The 13180-nt window shown below is 40.2% G+C and overlaps 1 protein-coding gene across 1 annotated transcript in view; it reads left to right on the top strand.

Annotated features, from left to right (window-relative positions):
- DOK5 (docking protein 5) overlaps positions 1-13180 on the top strand; it is a 141891-nt gene that overhangs the window by 89231 nt on the left and 39480 nt on the right. Inside the window, exons 3-5 of the mRNA XM_004282918.4 lie at positions 9348-9462; positions 9547-9666; positions 12464-12653. Coding sequence (XP_004282966.2) covers positions 9348-9462; positions 9547-9666; positions 12464-12653 — 425 coding nt within the window. The remainder of the gene's footprint in view (positions 1-9347; positions 9463-9546; positions 9667-12463; positions 12654-13180) is intronic.

The following is a 13180-nucleotide window of genomic DNA, read 5'->3' as shown; positions in this document are numbered from 1 at the left end:
GGTAGTTGTGGCAGGCGGGCTCAGTAGTTGTGGCACTCGGGCTTAGTTGCTCCGCAGCATGTGGGATCTTCCCGGACCAGGGCTCGAACCCGTGTCCCCTGCATTGGCAGGAAGATTCTTAACCACTGAGCCACCAGGGAAGCCCCTACAATTTTAAATACAGTCATCAGGAGAAGATGTTGTGTGAGTCGCTGAAGAAGGCAGGAGTGAGGCCTCTTCCTATAGAGGAAGAGTGTCTCCGGGCAAAGGAAGAGCAAGCCCAAGTGTTCTTGCTTGGCGGGACTGAAAAGACCACAGAAATGAGAGGGATTTCAGTTGGGCTTTTAAGATAAGGAAAACAGTAAGTTGTGCACTGCCTTTGTTTCACTAGAGTTGTGTCTCTTCAATATAATGACCTCTAGCGTCACAATAGGCTGTGTGTGCAGAGAAGTATTTGGAGGAACATTCTGAAAGTCCCAAAGAACTGTCCAGTAGGTAAGTGGGAGCTAGGTGGAGACTTCAGCGTGCAGCTTTTTATTTCCTCCAGCTATTGGAAAGAGATCCATTTCTCTTAGAGGAGCACAGAGTGTGTGGGAGGAATACACGTGGTCGGGCTCTATCTTGAGAAGAGTGAATCAAAGTTTGTTCAGACTGATTTTCAGGCAGTGCCATCCAATGTAATCACAGGCTAGAGCCAGAAAAGCACACCACCAACAAGGTAGCCTTCTGTCATTTTCTGCATTGGCGCAGGAAAGGCGAGTTGGACCGCCTTCTCCATCTGCCTGGAGCCTCTGTTGAAGGGAGGATGCTTCAGTGCAAGGGGAAGATTGGAAGTCCCCCATAAGGTGCTCTGCAAGTGCCACCAAAAGCTTTGAGAAACAAAGAATCGCCAGCATCCCTTCTCAACAGGCTCTAGAAGTGTAACCTCAATGGACCACCATATTCACCTGTGCATGATTTTCTTCAGATTCGAAGTAACTACAGTTAGAACTTGCAGTTGTGATAACAGCTAGCTGGCTGTCCTTCTGGAATGCCTGTAAAGAGACTGATGATGGGGTCAGGTCCCAAATGGCTTGGTTCCCTTCTTGAGTAAGCTACCCAGTTGTGTACACCAGCTCACCTACTGACAAATGTAAATTAAAAACTGAGGATGAGGCTGTCCAAATGCATAAAGGGTGTATGGTGGGCACCTCTATCAACTAAACGTGCAGTAAATTCTACGTAAACTTGCTCACCTGATTAAATGCAGCAGTCCACATTTTTGAAATAAATGAGTAATCATAGTGATTCTAGTAATATTCATGACCTGTGTTTCCAGATTACTTTAATAAAAAGCAGTATGCAGGTGGGAACAGTAAAAGCATCCTTGGTCAATATTTATCTTGACTCTGGCATTCATAGATATAGGGACTTAGGTTGACAAACCAGTTGGATTAAAAAGAATAGTATTTTGATGCAGATGAGTCTTCAGTGGATGCTAAGACAACTCTCTGAAAGGTGGTTGGGTAACAGCTTATTCACAAGATGCCAAAGTATCACCGAGCATGGATGAATCTCATAGACATGATATTGGGTGAAAGAAACCAAACACAGAAAAATACATATGATACGATTCCATTTATATAAAGTTTTCTAAAAGGCATAACTAACCAGTGGTGATGGAGGTAACGGTAGTGGTTTTATCTATGGTCAGTTCTGACCCAGGAAGTGGTGATATTAACTGAAATGTTTTGTATGTCAATCAAAACATTGGTGGCTGCCCAGGTGTGTACATGTGTCAAGATTCACTGGACTGTGGTCTTGAGATTTCTGTCTTTTACTGTATGTGCTTGATCCACAGGACCTGATATTTGGATTCCTTGCTTGTCCCAAGCAGAATTTCACTAGAGCGGTAGCTTGGGATGCAAACCATGGTGCCAGGTGTACCCACATAAAAGCAAGTGGTTTTTGAAAAGCTGAGTTTCTTCAGCATTTTAAGGTCTAAGTAGGAAAGATGAGTTTAGTTCAGAGTGTCTTCTTTTGAGTTGACAAGTACTTTATTTTTCCTTAGGAATTAAGATTTGCATTTCTTTTTTTTTCCTCTCTCAAGATATGATTTACAACTTGCAGAAATAACTTTTAATTGTTTCCAAAACTGTTTGCAACTTTAGTTTTATTCATTTGCTCATTTATTCAGCCAGTCACTTATTCACTCATTTACTTATAATATGTTTTAAGGAGCACACCCTATGGAGTGTACTGCTAGAAATAACATACATCTATAGAAGCCAGAAGTTCTAGCTTTGAGTGTGACTTGACCCTTCCATTCTACCTGAGAAATCATAATTAAGTTACTTCTCTGATTCTCACTATTCTTCCTTGTAATGGGTTTAATAATAGTGCCGAGGACGTTATATCATCCTGAGAATTTAGTATTACATTGTAGCCATTCAGCATTCTGTGGTTGATTGAAGTGAGGTGTGAAGTGATTGATGGAAGGCTTCGTTCTTGAGAAGTGGATTTATAACTGAGGAGTAGGGTGGGATTCATTTTCCTCATGTAGTTAGACTAGTTCTAGTTATATATAATGGTGACACTGTAAGATTTTCTTTGAAAAAAATTTTTAAAACCAAATGATTCAACTACTAAATTAAAAATGGTAACCAATGTTCTAGTGCATGATTATGTATCTGAGTAGGAAATGTGGTCTCCTTTGTACTAGAAGCAATATTGTTATGCAGTGGGATTTGAGAGAAAAACTCTATGAAAATTCTTGGCCAAAAGGACATCAAACAGAGGGTGTATTAGCCAACTTCTGCTATGGCAACAGTTCCAAAATCTTAGTAGCTTAGAGCAGCTCATCTTTATCCTCTGCCCTTGTCGCCTGAGGGATCTGGGTTGGCTGTGGGTGTATTGAGCATAGCTGGATTAATTTGACTCAGTTGCAGTCCATCTGTCCTGCATTCAGAGATCCAGGAAGAAGGAGGGGGATATTGTTATTGTAGTGGAGGGCTGAAGCTCAAGGAGAGTGGAACTGACTTACACACACAGTTAAAGCATCTTCTTGAGCACATCAGCTCACATTCTGTTGGCCAAAGCAAGTTGCGTGACCAAGTCCAAGCTCAGTAAAGAGTCACGAGGGCCAGGAGGCGAGGGATGATTTTGAACAAATAATTCAATCTAGACAGTGAAGGTTGCTGTGAGGTACAGAATTTGCCTTTGGTCTGATTGGAAATACTTCCAGATTCTAAAGAGAGAATCATTTTTGCCAAGTCTTACCTTTACTTAATCTTTCCATCCTCTGTGCTCATAAACATATTTTATGTATCAGGGAAGCTCCTGTTTAGTGTTCATTATCTCTTACCAGCAGAATTTTCAAGGAGCCACTGTCTTCCATGATTTTTTTTTTTTTTTTTGCGGTACGCGGGCCTCTCACTGTTGTGGCCTCTCCCGTTGCGGAGCACAGGCTCCGGACGCGCAGGCTCAGCGGCCATGGCTCACGGGCCCAGCCGCTCCGCGGCATGTGGGATCCTCCCGGACCAGGGCACGAACCCATGTCCCCTGCATAGGCAGGCGGACTCTCAACCACTGTGCCACCAGGGAAGCCCCTTCCATGAATTTTGAATCAGTCCAAGGGTTGAATTGGGCCCAGGATGTATTAAGTCAGATTAAGCCTAGAGCTAGCCTGGGCTTTTGAAAGTAAACACCCAATTTCAAGAGAAAATCAAGCATTTCAAAGGTCCTAATATTGACATTTTCAGTAAGCCATATGGATGTCTCTGGTCTTCTTTGGCAGATTTTAGCTCCATTTCAAGAGAAAAGTCTCTGGAGTCAGGATGCTTAAATATATCCTGGAAAAAGAAAAGGAAGGTTAGAGATTGAGAGGCCACAGAATAATTTGAAAGAGTAACCAGACAGGTAGTAGCCCAGAAAATAAACAGAAGTTGTTTTGATTGTCTAACTTGGTCAGCTGTTCCCTTAGCATGAAGATGATATAAAAGCGTAGGTCAAAATATTTAAACTCTATGTATATACCATTTTTAATCACACAATTTGACTTCTTTTTGTTTTTTGCTTACTATCAAAACCCTCTGTTAGTAATGAAAATTTGTAACTGGATCTCATGTTAGACCTTTCTTGGGAACTGTTCTTTTGATCTTTAAATCATAATTCTCAGACATATTTCAGATTTTGGTCATGAGGCTTGAAATGCTTTGTTGTCTCTCATTTAGGACATGCAATCGTGAAATGGACAAAAAAGGCAAAAAGAAAACAAATGGTCCTATTCAGATGGGTGACCTTTGGGATACCAAGTGGGCACCAAATCTTTACCAAGTTTCTATTGAAATTTACTGTCATGCCTCTGCGAAGCACATGAGAATGGTTCTGGGTGACTCTATGACCTTTAGGTCAATTGGTTGTCACCTGGACTGTTGACTCAGTAGAAAATGAAATGAAAGTCAGTTTCATAATAGTTGTATTAGATTAGGAGTAGTAGATTGATGGTGTTTTTCCTAATTTTTAGTCATTTGTCATTCGTAACTGTTTGTGGTCACAGTATCACCTCTACTCTTATTTACTTAATTTTTTTGCTTGAAATCATATCACTTCTTTGTTTAAATAAATTCACTGTAAAAGAACATTTTCTTACTACCAGCAATAGAAACGGGTATTGTTTGCCATGAACAGGAATTAACAGTTAAAAAGAAGTACAAGGGAAAGAAAATAATATTACTAAGGCTGAATAATATCCCGTTCTAGGTATATACCACATTTTCTTTATTCATCTATCAATGGACATTTAGGTTGTTTCCATATCTTGGCTATTGTAGATAATACTTCAGTAAACACAGGAGTGTAAATATCCCTTTGAGGTCCTTTGAATTTCCTTTGAGTATATACCCAAAAGTGGGATTGCTGGACCACACGGTAGTTTGGTTTTTAATTTTTTGAGAAACCTCCATACTGTTTTCCACAGCAGCTGCATCATTTTGCATTACCACTAACAACGCACAAAGCTTCCGTATCTTATCCCTAGTGAATAGAACAGTACTTGACACAGAGTAAATTTTACAAATAAATAAATGAATGAATGAGTAAATGAATAGTAAATAAACAATGAATTAAACATTTTGATGAACGAATGGATGCAAGGAAGATTCTTGAAGAGGGAATGTTGTTCTCCTGCAGTCGTGCTTAAGTGGTTCCCTCCTTGATGCTGTTATACCTTGAAGAAATTTTTACATTTTATCTGTGAATCTCTACACAAAGAGCATAATTCATGTAAAGTTTAGGGTGTGTCTATTCTCCTGCACTGTGGAAGAAAAATAAAATCTAGAAAACTATAAATGTAATCTATAAAACCCAGGAGGGCGTTTTCCTTAAAAGTTTTGAACTTGGCAAGAAAGAACTTCTGGGTGATCTGAGGCATAAGGAAAAGACAATAAATGCATACTGAAGTTGAACTGAAGTCATTATACGCGAGTGGTCCCGAAAGCTCATCCTCTTTGAGACAGGGCCGAGGATCCCATAGAGTCATTTTTGATGGTCAGTTACACTGTTGTCGCCCCCGTTTAAGATACTGCTCATATTAAATGATAATCTGAGACCTTATCAGAATCTCTCTTTACTTCAAAAGTAATTATTTAGGGGCCAATTATTTCTTTGGGAAAGGAATATTAAAAAAAATACGTCCTGCCTCGTTTTTCTCATTTACAAAATGAAGTGATGGTGAAAATAAATGTCTCATAGAAGTTTTTGTGTGACTTATAAATATATCTGAAAATGTTAATTCTCATAATTGTCACTGTAGCATGTGTTTTGAGGAAGATTCTATCATGAATTCAAGCAGATTGCAATTCTTCTGGAAGTAAGGTGTGCACGCGAGCATATGTTTATGTGTGTGTGTGTGTGTGTGTGTGTGTACACGTGCTCACTGAGATGTAGTTCTGAGGTGGGGACAGAAACTGTTGCTTCAGAACCTGATGGTCCTTCCACACATAAAACATAACCCTACCCGCTCCTTTGCTCCTTAAACGTTCACCCTGAGAGGGGTGTGGGGTTTCTTATTATCTAAACCAGTTTCCAGAATGGACGATTGTGTTTGGACTCATGCAGCTCTCCCTGCACTTCCTGACCCTTTCAGGGGACTTATTCCTTCCTCTTTGCCCTTGGTGGATGTTTAATGAAATGACATATTTCAAGGTCATTGCTGAGTTTGAGGCTAGGGTGGACTAATCTTATATAATATCTCAGTAGAGGGTTAGAATAAAACCTACCCCCATGAAAAGAAAGAGGTCCTCCAATAGGAGATGGCTTTCGGAGTTAAAGATTCTCTCTGCTGAACTTTTGCAGGGTTAGTCATTATTAGTGTTTTGGACGGTGAAGAGCGGAAGCTTTGGGGCCAGTTTGCCTCATTCGCAACTCGTTTGTGCCATCTTTTAGCTGTGGACTTGGGCAGATGAGTTTAACCTTTCTCATCCCCAGTTTCTTCATCTGGAAAATACTGATAATAATATCAGTCATAGGATTTTTATGAAGATCAAATAAGATGTTCTATATAAAAATATTAAGCAGAGTGTGTATAAATGTAGGGTGTAGGCTCAATAAATGTTGACTCTCAAATGATTGTTTTTCATTGATTCAGCTCATCAGTAAGTAGGTGACTCATGTCTAGCTGGGAGCTGGAGAGCTAAATGGATTAATTACAACAACAGATAATAGAATAGAGCTTCATGCAGCAGACATGGGAACAGAGAGAGGGAACAATGAATTCACACTGAGGTCAGGGCAACTTTCCCAGAGGAAGTGAACCTTGAAGGAAAAGTGGAATTCCCCTGGAGAAAAGAGACAGGAGAGAGAGGCACTCACCCTGGAGAAGCATCATACACGTGAATTTGTGGGTGAGTTTGGTCTTTTGTTCAAGTCCACCGACATTCCTTGAATTCTCGCTATGTGACAGGCTCTGGGTTAGATTCAGGGGGCAAAGTGGTGAGCAAAAAATATACCGTTTCTGCCCTATGGAACTTTTATTCTAAGACAGGCGCTAAACCATAACCCGTGTAGCCATCCGAGGTCTGTGAGGGCAAAGATGTCATTGGATCGTAGAGCCTTGAGACGTTGATTTGACGGGGGCTGGGGGGTTGTGCAGTGGGGCTCTGCAGGTAAATGAGATTTAAACTAAGACCAGCAGGGCCAGTGGGAGTGAAGTAAGGAGACCATGGGGAAGGCTCTGTGCCGGGAGAATCATGGTGCCTCCTGGGAACTGAATAAAGGCCAGTGTGGCTGGGACATAGGTTGCTCGGGAAGGTGTCAGAGAGGAGCCTGGTGAGAGCTATAAGGAGGACCACAGGGGGCTTTCATAATCATTCTAAGGATCTGGGCTTTTGTTGCAAGTGCAAAAGGGAAGTCATTGAAATGTTCTGTTTTATGCCTAGAAACGCTGGAGTCAGAACTGCATTTTAAAAAACTCATCTGTGCCCCCTGACCCTCACTTGTCCAAGCGCCTCTGTTCACGTTAAGGCTCCTTTTTCCTTTTTCACCAAAATATCTTTGCTTCCGCCAAAGCTACTTCCTTCCCAAAGCTGACTAGGGTTTTCAAAAGAAAACATTAAAAAAAAAAAAAAAAGAAAGAAAAGATCATCTGGTTGCTGTGTTTACAGTGAATGAATGGGGTTAGGATAGAAGTGGAGAGACCAGTAAGCAGTTATGGCAAGATGATAGTGGCTTATATTGTGGTATTAGCACAGAAATAAGCAAAAAATAAACAGTTGCATCTGGTAAACGCTGAGAGACTTGGTGCAGTTGGGGAATGAGATAGGTAGTGTTTAGCCACTAAAGAGTTTGCAGCTTTTGGGAAACAGTGTTATCTGTTTGGGTTACTACAACAAAAATACTATACATTGGGTAGCTGATAAACAACAGACACGTATTTCTCACGGTTCTGGAGGCTGGGAAGTCCAAGGTCAAGTCACAGGGAGATGCAGTGTCTGGTGAGAACTCACTTTCTGGTTTCTGGAAGGCGACTTCTTGCTGTGTCCTCACATGGCAGAAGGGACAAGGGAGCTCTCTGGGGCCTCTTTTCTAAGAGCACTAATCCCATTCACAAGGGCTCCACCCTCATGACCTAATCACCCCAAAGGCTCCACCTCTTAATACCATCCCCTTAGAGGTAGGCTTTCAACATATGAATTTGGGAGGGCCACAAACATTTGGTCCGTAGCAACTGTTGTGATATTTCATGCTGAGAAATTTGCACTATCCTATAAAGAGAGCCAGTGGAGTTTAAGAAGCAGGGAAGTGAAATCATCAGGTTAGGATGTGCATGGACAGTATTTGCTTCTCTCCTCACCTACTTCCTGAGCCAAGCATTTATTGAATTTAGAGTAATAGATGGGAGACATGGCATGACATTACTGATGGCAAAGACTGATGGGAGACACATTCTTTTGTATAACACAGAAGAGATAGACTAAGTTAGTGTGAGAGGGTTATTTATCTTGTAAATACTCTGCCCCAAGCCACCTAAACCTTCTCTCCTGCAGGACTCAATGATCACAGCCCTGGAGTACAGCAGGGGATCTGGATGTAACTGAATGAGAGATGGCATTTTGGAAACACAATGAGCCAATACCCCTTGTGGGAGGGAAACGGTTCATAAAAGAGTTAGAGGGAGAGAGGGAGGTGAGGAGAATGGCTAGTGGGGAAAGCTTTCCCCTACTGTTAGGAAGAAGGTGATTACCATGCAGTATTTTCAGACCCTAAGACAGTGGCCCCATAACCATGGAGAAGCTAGGAGTAAGTCAGAGAGACTGGAGTAACACCTCACCTACCAGCTCTCTGTGTTGGAATATATGACTTCAACCCTGAGTAGAGGGGCATCTTTGAGAATCCTAAGACTCTATCTCTGATTATCAAAGGGTGAGATCATCTAGTTATGAACCAGACCACCATTGCCTTCTCTTCCTCGGGGTCAGTGTGTTTAAGATGCTTGCGTTGGGAGTACTCTGAAGAGACGGGGTATTTGAAAGTCTGTCCACATTGATGGAGATAAACATGATGACAACGGAGAAGGCAGAGTCTTTGACAGGGGCGGATAAAAAACTAAAAACATAAAACAGGTGTCTACGTCTACAAAGCTTTGAGCCTGTGCCTCTTAATAGGCTTCAAAAGAAAAAAATCTAAAAAGGGGAGGTAGTCTGTTAACCTTCCTTGCTAGGCACTGAGGATGACACTGAAATAATTCATCGCTTTTGAATACACACTCTTCTGTCAGGCTGTGTTCGCCTGGGACGCGCCTTCTGCCTTCTGTGCCTCCACTCAGTTTGACGGTGTTGATGGGAAGCTTTCTTTCCGGAGCATCCTCATACTCACCATCGTTCATTTTTCAGGTTACAGAACTCAACAACGTGAAGAACGTAGCTCGGTTGCCAAAAAGCACCAAGAAGCATGCCATAGTGATTTATTTCAATGACGATACGTCCAAGACCTTTGCCTGTGAATCAGGTTTGTCGGAGGCAGGGAGGGCTTTGGCTTTTTGTTTTTCAGCGGGTGCTGGGCATACACGTTAATCTCTGGACATTTCCGCAGATCTTGAGGCTAATGAATGGTGCAAAGTTCTCCAGATGGAGTGTGTGGGGACGCGAATCAATGACATCAGCCTTGGAGAGCCTGACTTACTGGCTACGGGGGTTGAGAGAGAACAGAGTGGTATGTAAAGAGAATTCTCTCCTTTGCTCTTTTCTAAAACTGGTTTTGTCCCCATGTAATGAAACGTGAGACATCTTCATGATGTAAAATTTTTGAAGGTATAAAAATGTATAAAGAAAGAAGTAAAAATAACCTTTTATTTCACCTAAAACCTGAGCAGACATTTCAGTGTGTTTCTTTTCTTAACATGTTTTCAACGTATAATGGGAATGTATCTACATTAATAATATCAGATAGAAGTTATGGGGAACCTGCTGTGTGTGTGTCAGTTTTGTGCAGAAGATGCATTAGACCGTTTAATTTTCCTGGCAGCCCTATGATATAAGTACTATTACTTCTCCATTTTACAGATGAGGAAATTGAAGCTTAAAAGAGCTAAAGGTCTTGCTCCAATTCCAATAACTACTGTTTGATTCCACACTATACTCTTGAGCTTATATTTATAGTGTACAGATTTTACAATGCAATGGGTTCTTGTCTTGCTTTTTTTCACTTAAAATTTTTATTGAACACTTTCCAGTGTTTTTAATAGAATCCAGACTTCATGAATGTTTCATCAAGTTTAAACCCACCTAAATCTGTGATATACTTTTTTAGCTCTAACAATTAAGCCAGCTCTTTAAGCTCAACACTCAACCTGGGAATACGTCATTATAAATAATAATGACTGAAATATTCATGAACACTTCAACAGAATCAATGTTGGTTTGCAGTATGAGCTTGGAGGCGAGGAATCATTTCTTTGGCTCCAAATAACTGGGCCTTGTGTTGGGATAGATGGGATCCCACAGTTCTACTCTTAGCCTATTGACTTGATCTATGAGGATATATCACAACCGAAGAGGCTGTGGGTCACCTGGCTTGATTACGAACATGGCAGAGGTGGAATTGTGCTGACCCTTTCCGTGGATTCACACTCCAGTTGTTAGTAAAAAATGCCCTTTCTCCAGTTGGAACTATGTCTTCATGACACATTTACAGTCGGCGACTATCTTGGAAGCCTCGTATCTGCCAGAATCCATCTCCAGGGAAGTGTTATTGACAAAGTCTTAGAAGTGCTAGCTAATTCAGAGGAGCCTCTTTGCAGACTGGGAAACTGAGCGGCAGAGAGCTTAATTAAGTCCTTTACCAGGGTCATACAAGCAAGCCCCAAGCTCCTCCCTCCACAGTTCAGTAACTCAGGATGCTCTTGGGCTGCACGGCACCTGTAGTGCCTCACCGACAAATGCACATGAAGCCAAACATAAGGAGGAAAGCATGACAGGTTTTGATTATGTTTTAGAGGGCTCAGATCAGCACTTATTTTTCACGTTTCATATTTGCAAAGCTATATTCAGATAGTGCTCCAAACTGAATTCAAGAATTGCCTGTGCCTAGGAGTTACCTTTCTGGTACCAATTTTCTGTGCCGCAGTTTCCTCTTCTGTCAAATAGGAATAAGAACACCTCTGGTATATAACTACTAGGGATTATAATTGAACTCAGCTCTGTCTTTTAAGGCACTTTACAAGGTTAATTGTATGACTTCAAGTAATTGTAACTAAAGTGGTCACTCTTACCACTTTTGCTGTTTTTCTTGGATGAGGTAGTTTATATGGAAGAACTTCCAAGCAAAGAAATTGGTAATGGTCTCTCTTACTTTTTGCTTGATGATGACAGTCTTTCTTACTTGTTTCAGCACTCTCCAGGGAGAAATTTGCTCCACTAGGATATACTTTTAAAATAATAGTTATTAGAAAGCAGTAAATATTTGGTTACTGGGAGTTTGAAGTAACTTAGAAAACTTGAAGAATAGATGCTTGAATACATTTATGAAGACAATCTTGACACTCCTATTTACTAAACTGAAGTCTATGGAAATTCTAATGACTTCCTTATTATAAAACAATTAATTTAGAATACCAGTGATATTATTAGTGCCACACTGTTTTCTCAGATGTAGGCAATCTACCATAACGATGGATAGATAAAAGTGTGTTTGCTGTAGTAATAATATTTTTGTTTATATTTCACTTAAAATTTTGACTCTATAGCTTCCTAAATTAATGAATTTTCTAGAAATGTAATAAAAATACCATGACGGTATCTGAGGGGATGAAAATTCAGTTGCAATAATAAGCCAAGTAGTTTATTCAGAGTAATCTTGGTTAAATGTTAACAGTCATCCAAATAAGCAAATGAATATTTCTTTCCGGTACTTGGCTAAAGAGAGCTCTTGTTAAAACTAGTTCAAATAGATCCACTGGAATTTTTCCAAACTGTTGGTCAGTTAAGTGCATAGTGTTAGTTAGTATTAGTTTATTTAAGTAATTTGGGGTAGAGTTGTGTTCCTTTAGTTATGAAAATTATAAATTGATCAATATAATTTTAATATCATTAAACCATGCAGCAATTATTTTGCACCTGCATCTTTTGTGAACACAAAAGTGTGGGTGTAATTAACATGTACTTGGCAAGAAAAAAATTGTTTTTAATGGTTTCATTGCTTTTGTCTTTTACTGGCATACAAATTTTTATTATGCAAATTTTAAAATTCTAAAAAGATCTTTGCTCATGTAAATAGTGTTGCATGTATGTTGACAACCAGACTGTATCATTATTATGTTATTTAATATGGTCTTCATTTAAAAAAATCATTTACTGGAACTGTTAATTTATGAGAAAGGTTTATCTTCCTGAATATTCAACCAAAACCTAGAATAAGAGCTTGAATTACTTTGAAATGCCTCTTTGTTCCTACAGTGTCTTTGATGTTTTATTCCTGGGGATTTTAGACTAACCTTTTGTTTTTCTCCCAGAGAGATTCAATGTGTATTTGATGCCATCTCCTAACTTAGATGTACATGGCGAATGTGCCTTGCAGATTACATATGAGCACATCTGTCTTTGGGACGTCCAGAATCCCAGAGTCAAACTCATCTCTTGGCCGCTAAGCGCCCTGCGGCGGTATGGACGAGATGCTGCTTGGTTCACTTTTGAGGCAGGGAGGTGAGTTTCATGACTGTTTTTCTACATTTTTTTCCCCAGGTTCACGTCATATAATGCTCCACTCACATTCATCTGTTCACTCTATTATAAACAAAGCCCAATTATTTAAAATTCACTTTTCAGAAATACGATCAATTTGATGCTCTTACAACTATCCTAGAAAGTGTTTAAATTCTTCTTTTCCACACAGCTCTTCTTTGGTCTATTTAAATTTTAAGTACCTGGAAATGGAAGTGGTATAAACGCATTGGTGAATCTCCCAGAGACACAAAGGTTCTCAAGTGAGCAAATAAAATTTTAATTTTTAGTGCAGCATCCTTCTTATGTCAGAACTACTTATTTATTATCCTTATAGGAAAATCTTGATAGAAAATTAAGAATTTGTCTGGGAAGGTGGGTATATTTCCCTGCTTCGGTCTCAGAAATAATAATTATTATTATTATTGGCCGCGCCGCGTGGCTTGTGGGATCTTAGTTCCCTGACCAGGGATTGAACCCATGCCCTCGGCTGTGAAAGTGCGGAGTCC

The sequence above is a fragment of the Orcinus orca genome, chromosome 16, assembly GCF_937001465.1.
Source record: "Orcinus orca chromosome 16, mOrcOrc1.1, whole genome shotgun sequence".
Taxonomy (NCBI): Eukaryota; Metazoa; Chordata; class Mammalia; order Artiodactyla; family Delphinidae; genus Orcinus; species Orcinus orca.
The sequence above is the reverse complement of the archived record's forward strand: the minus strand, read 5'-3'. Positions and strand labels throughout refer to the sequence as shown.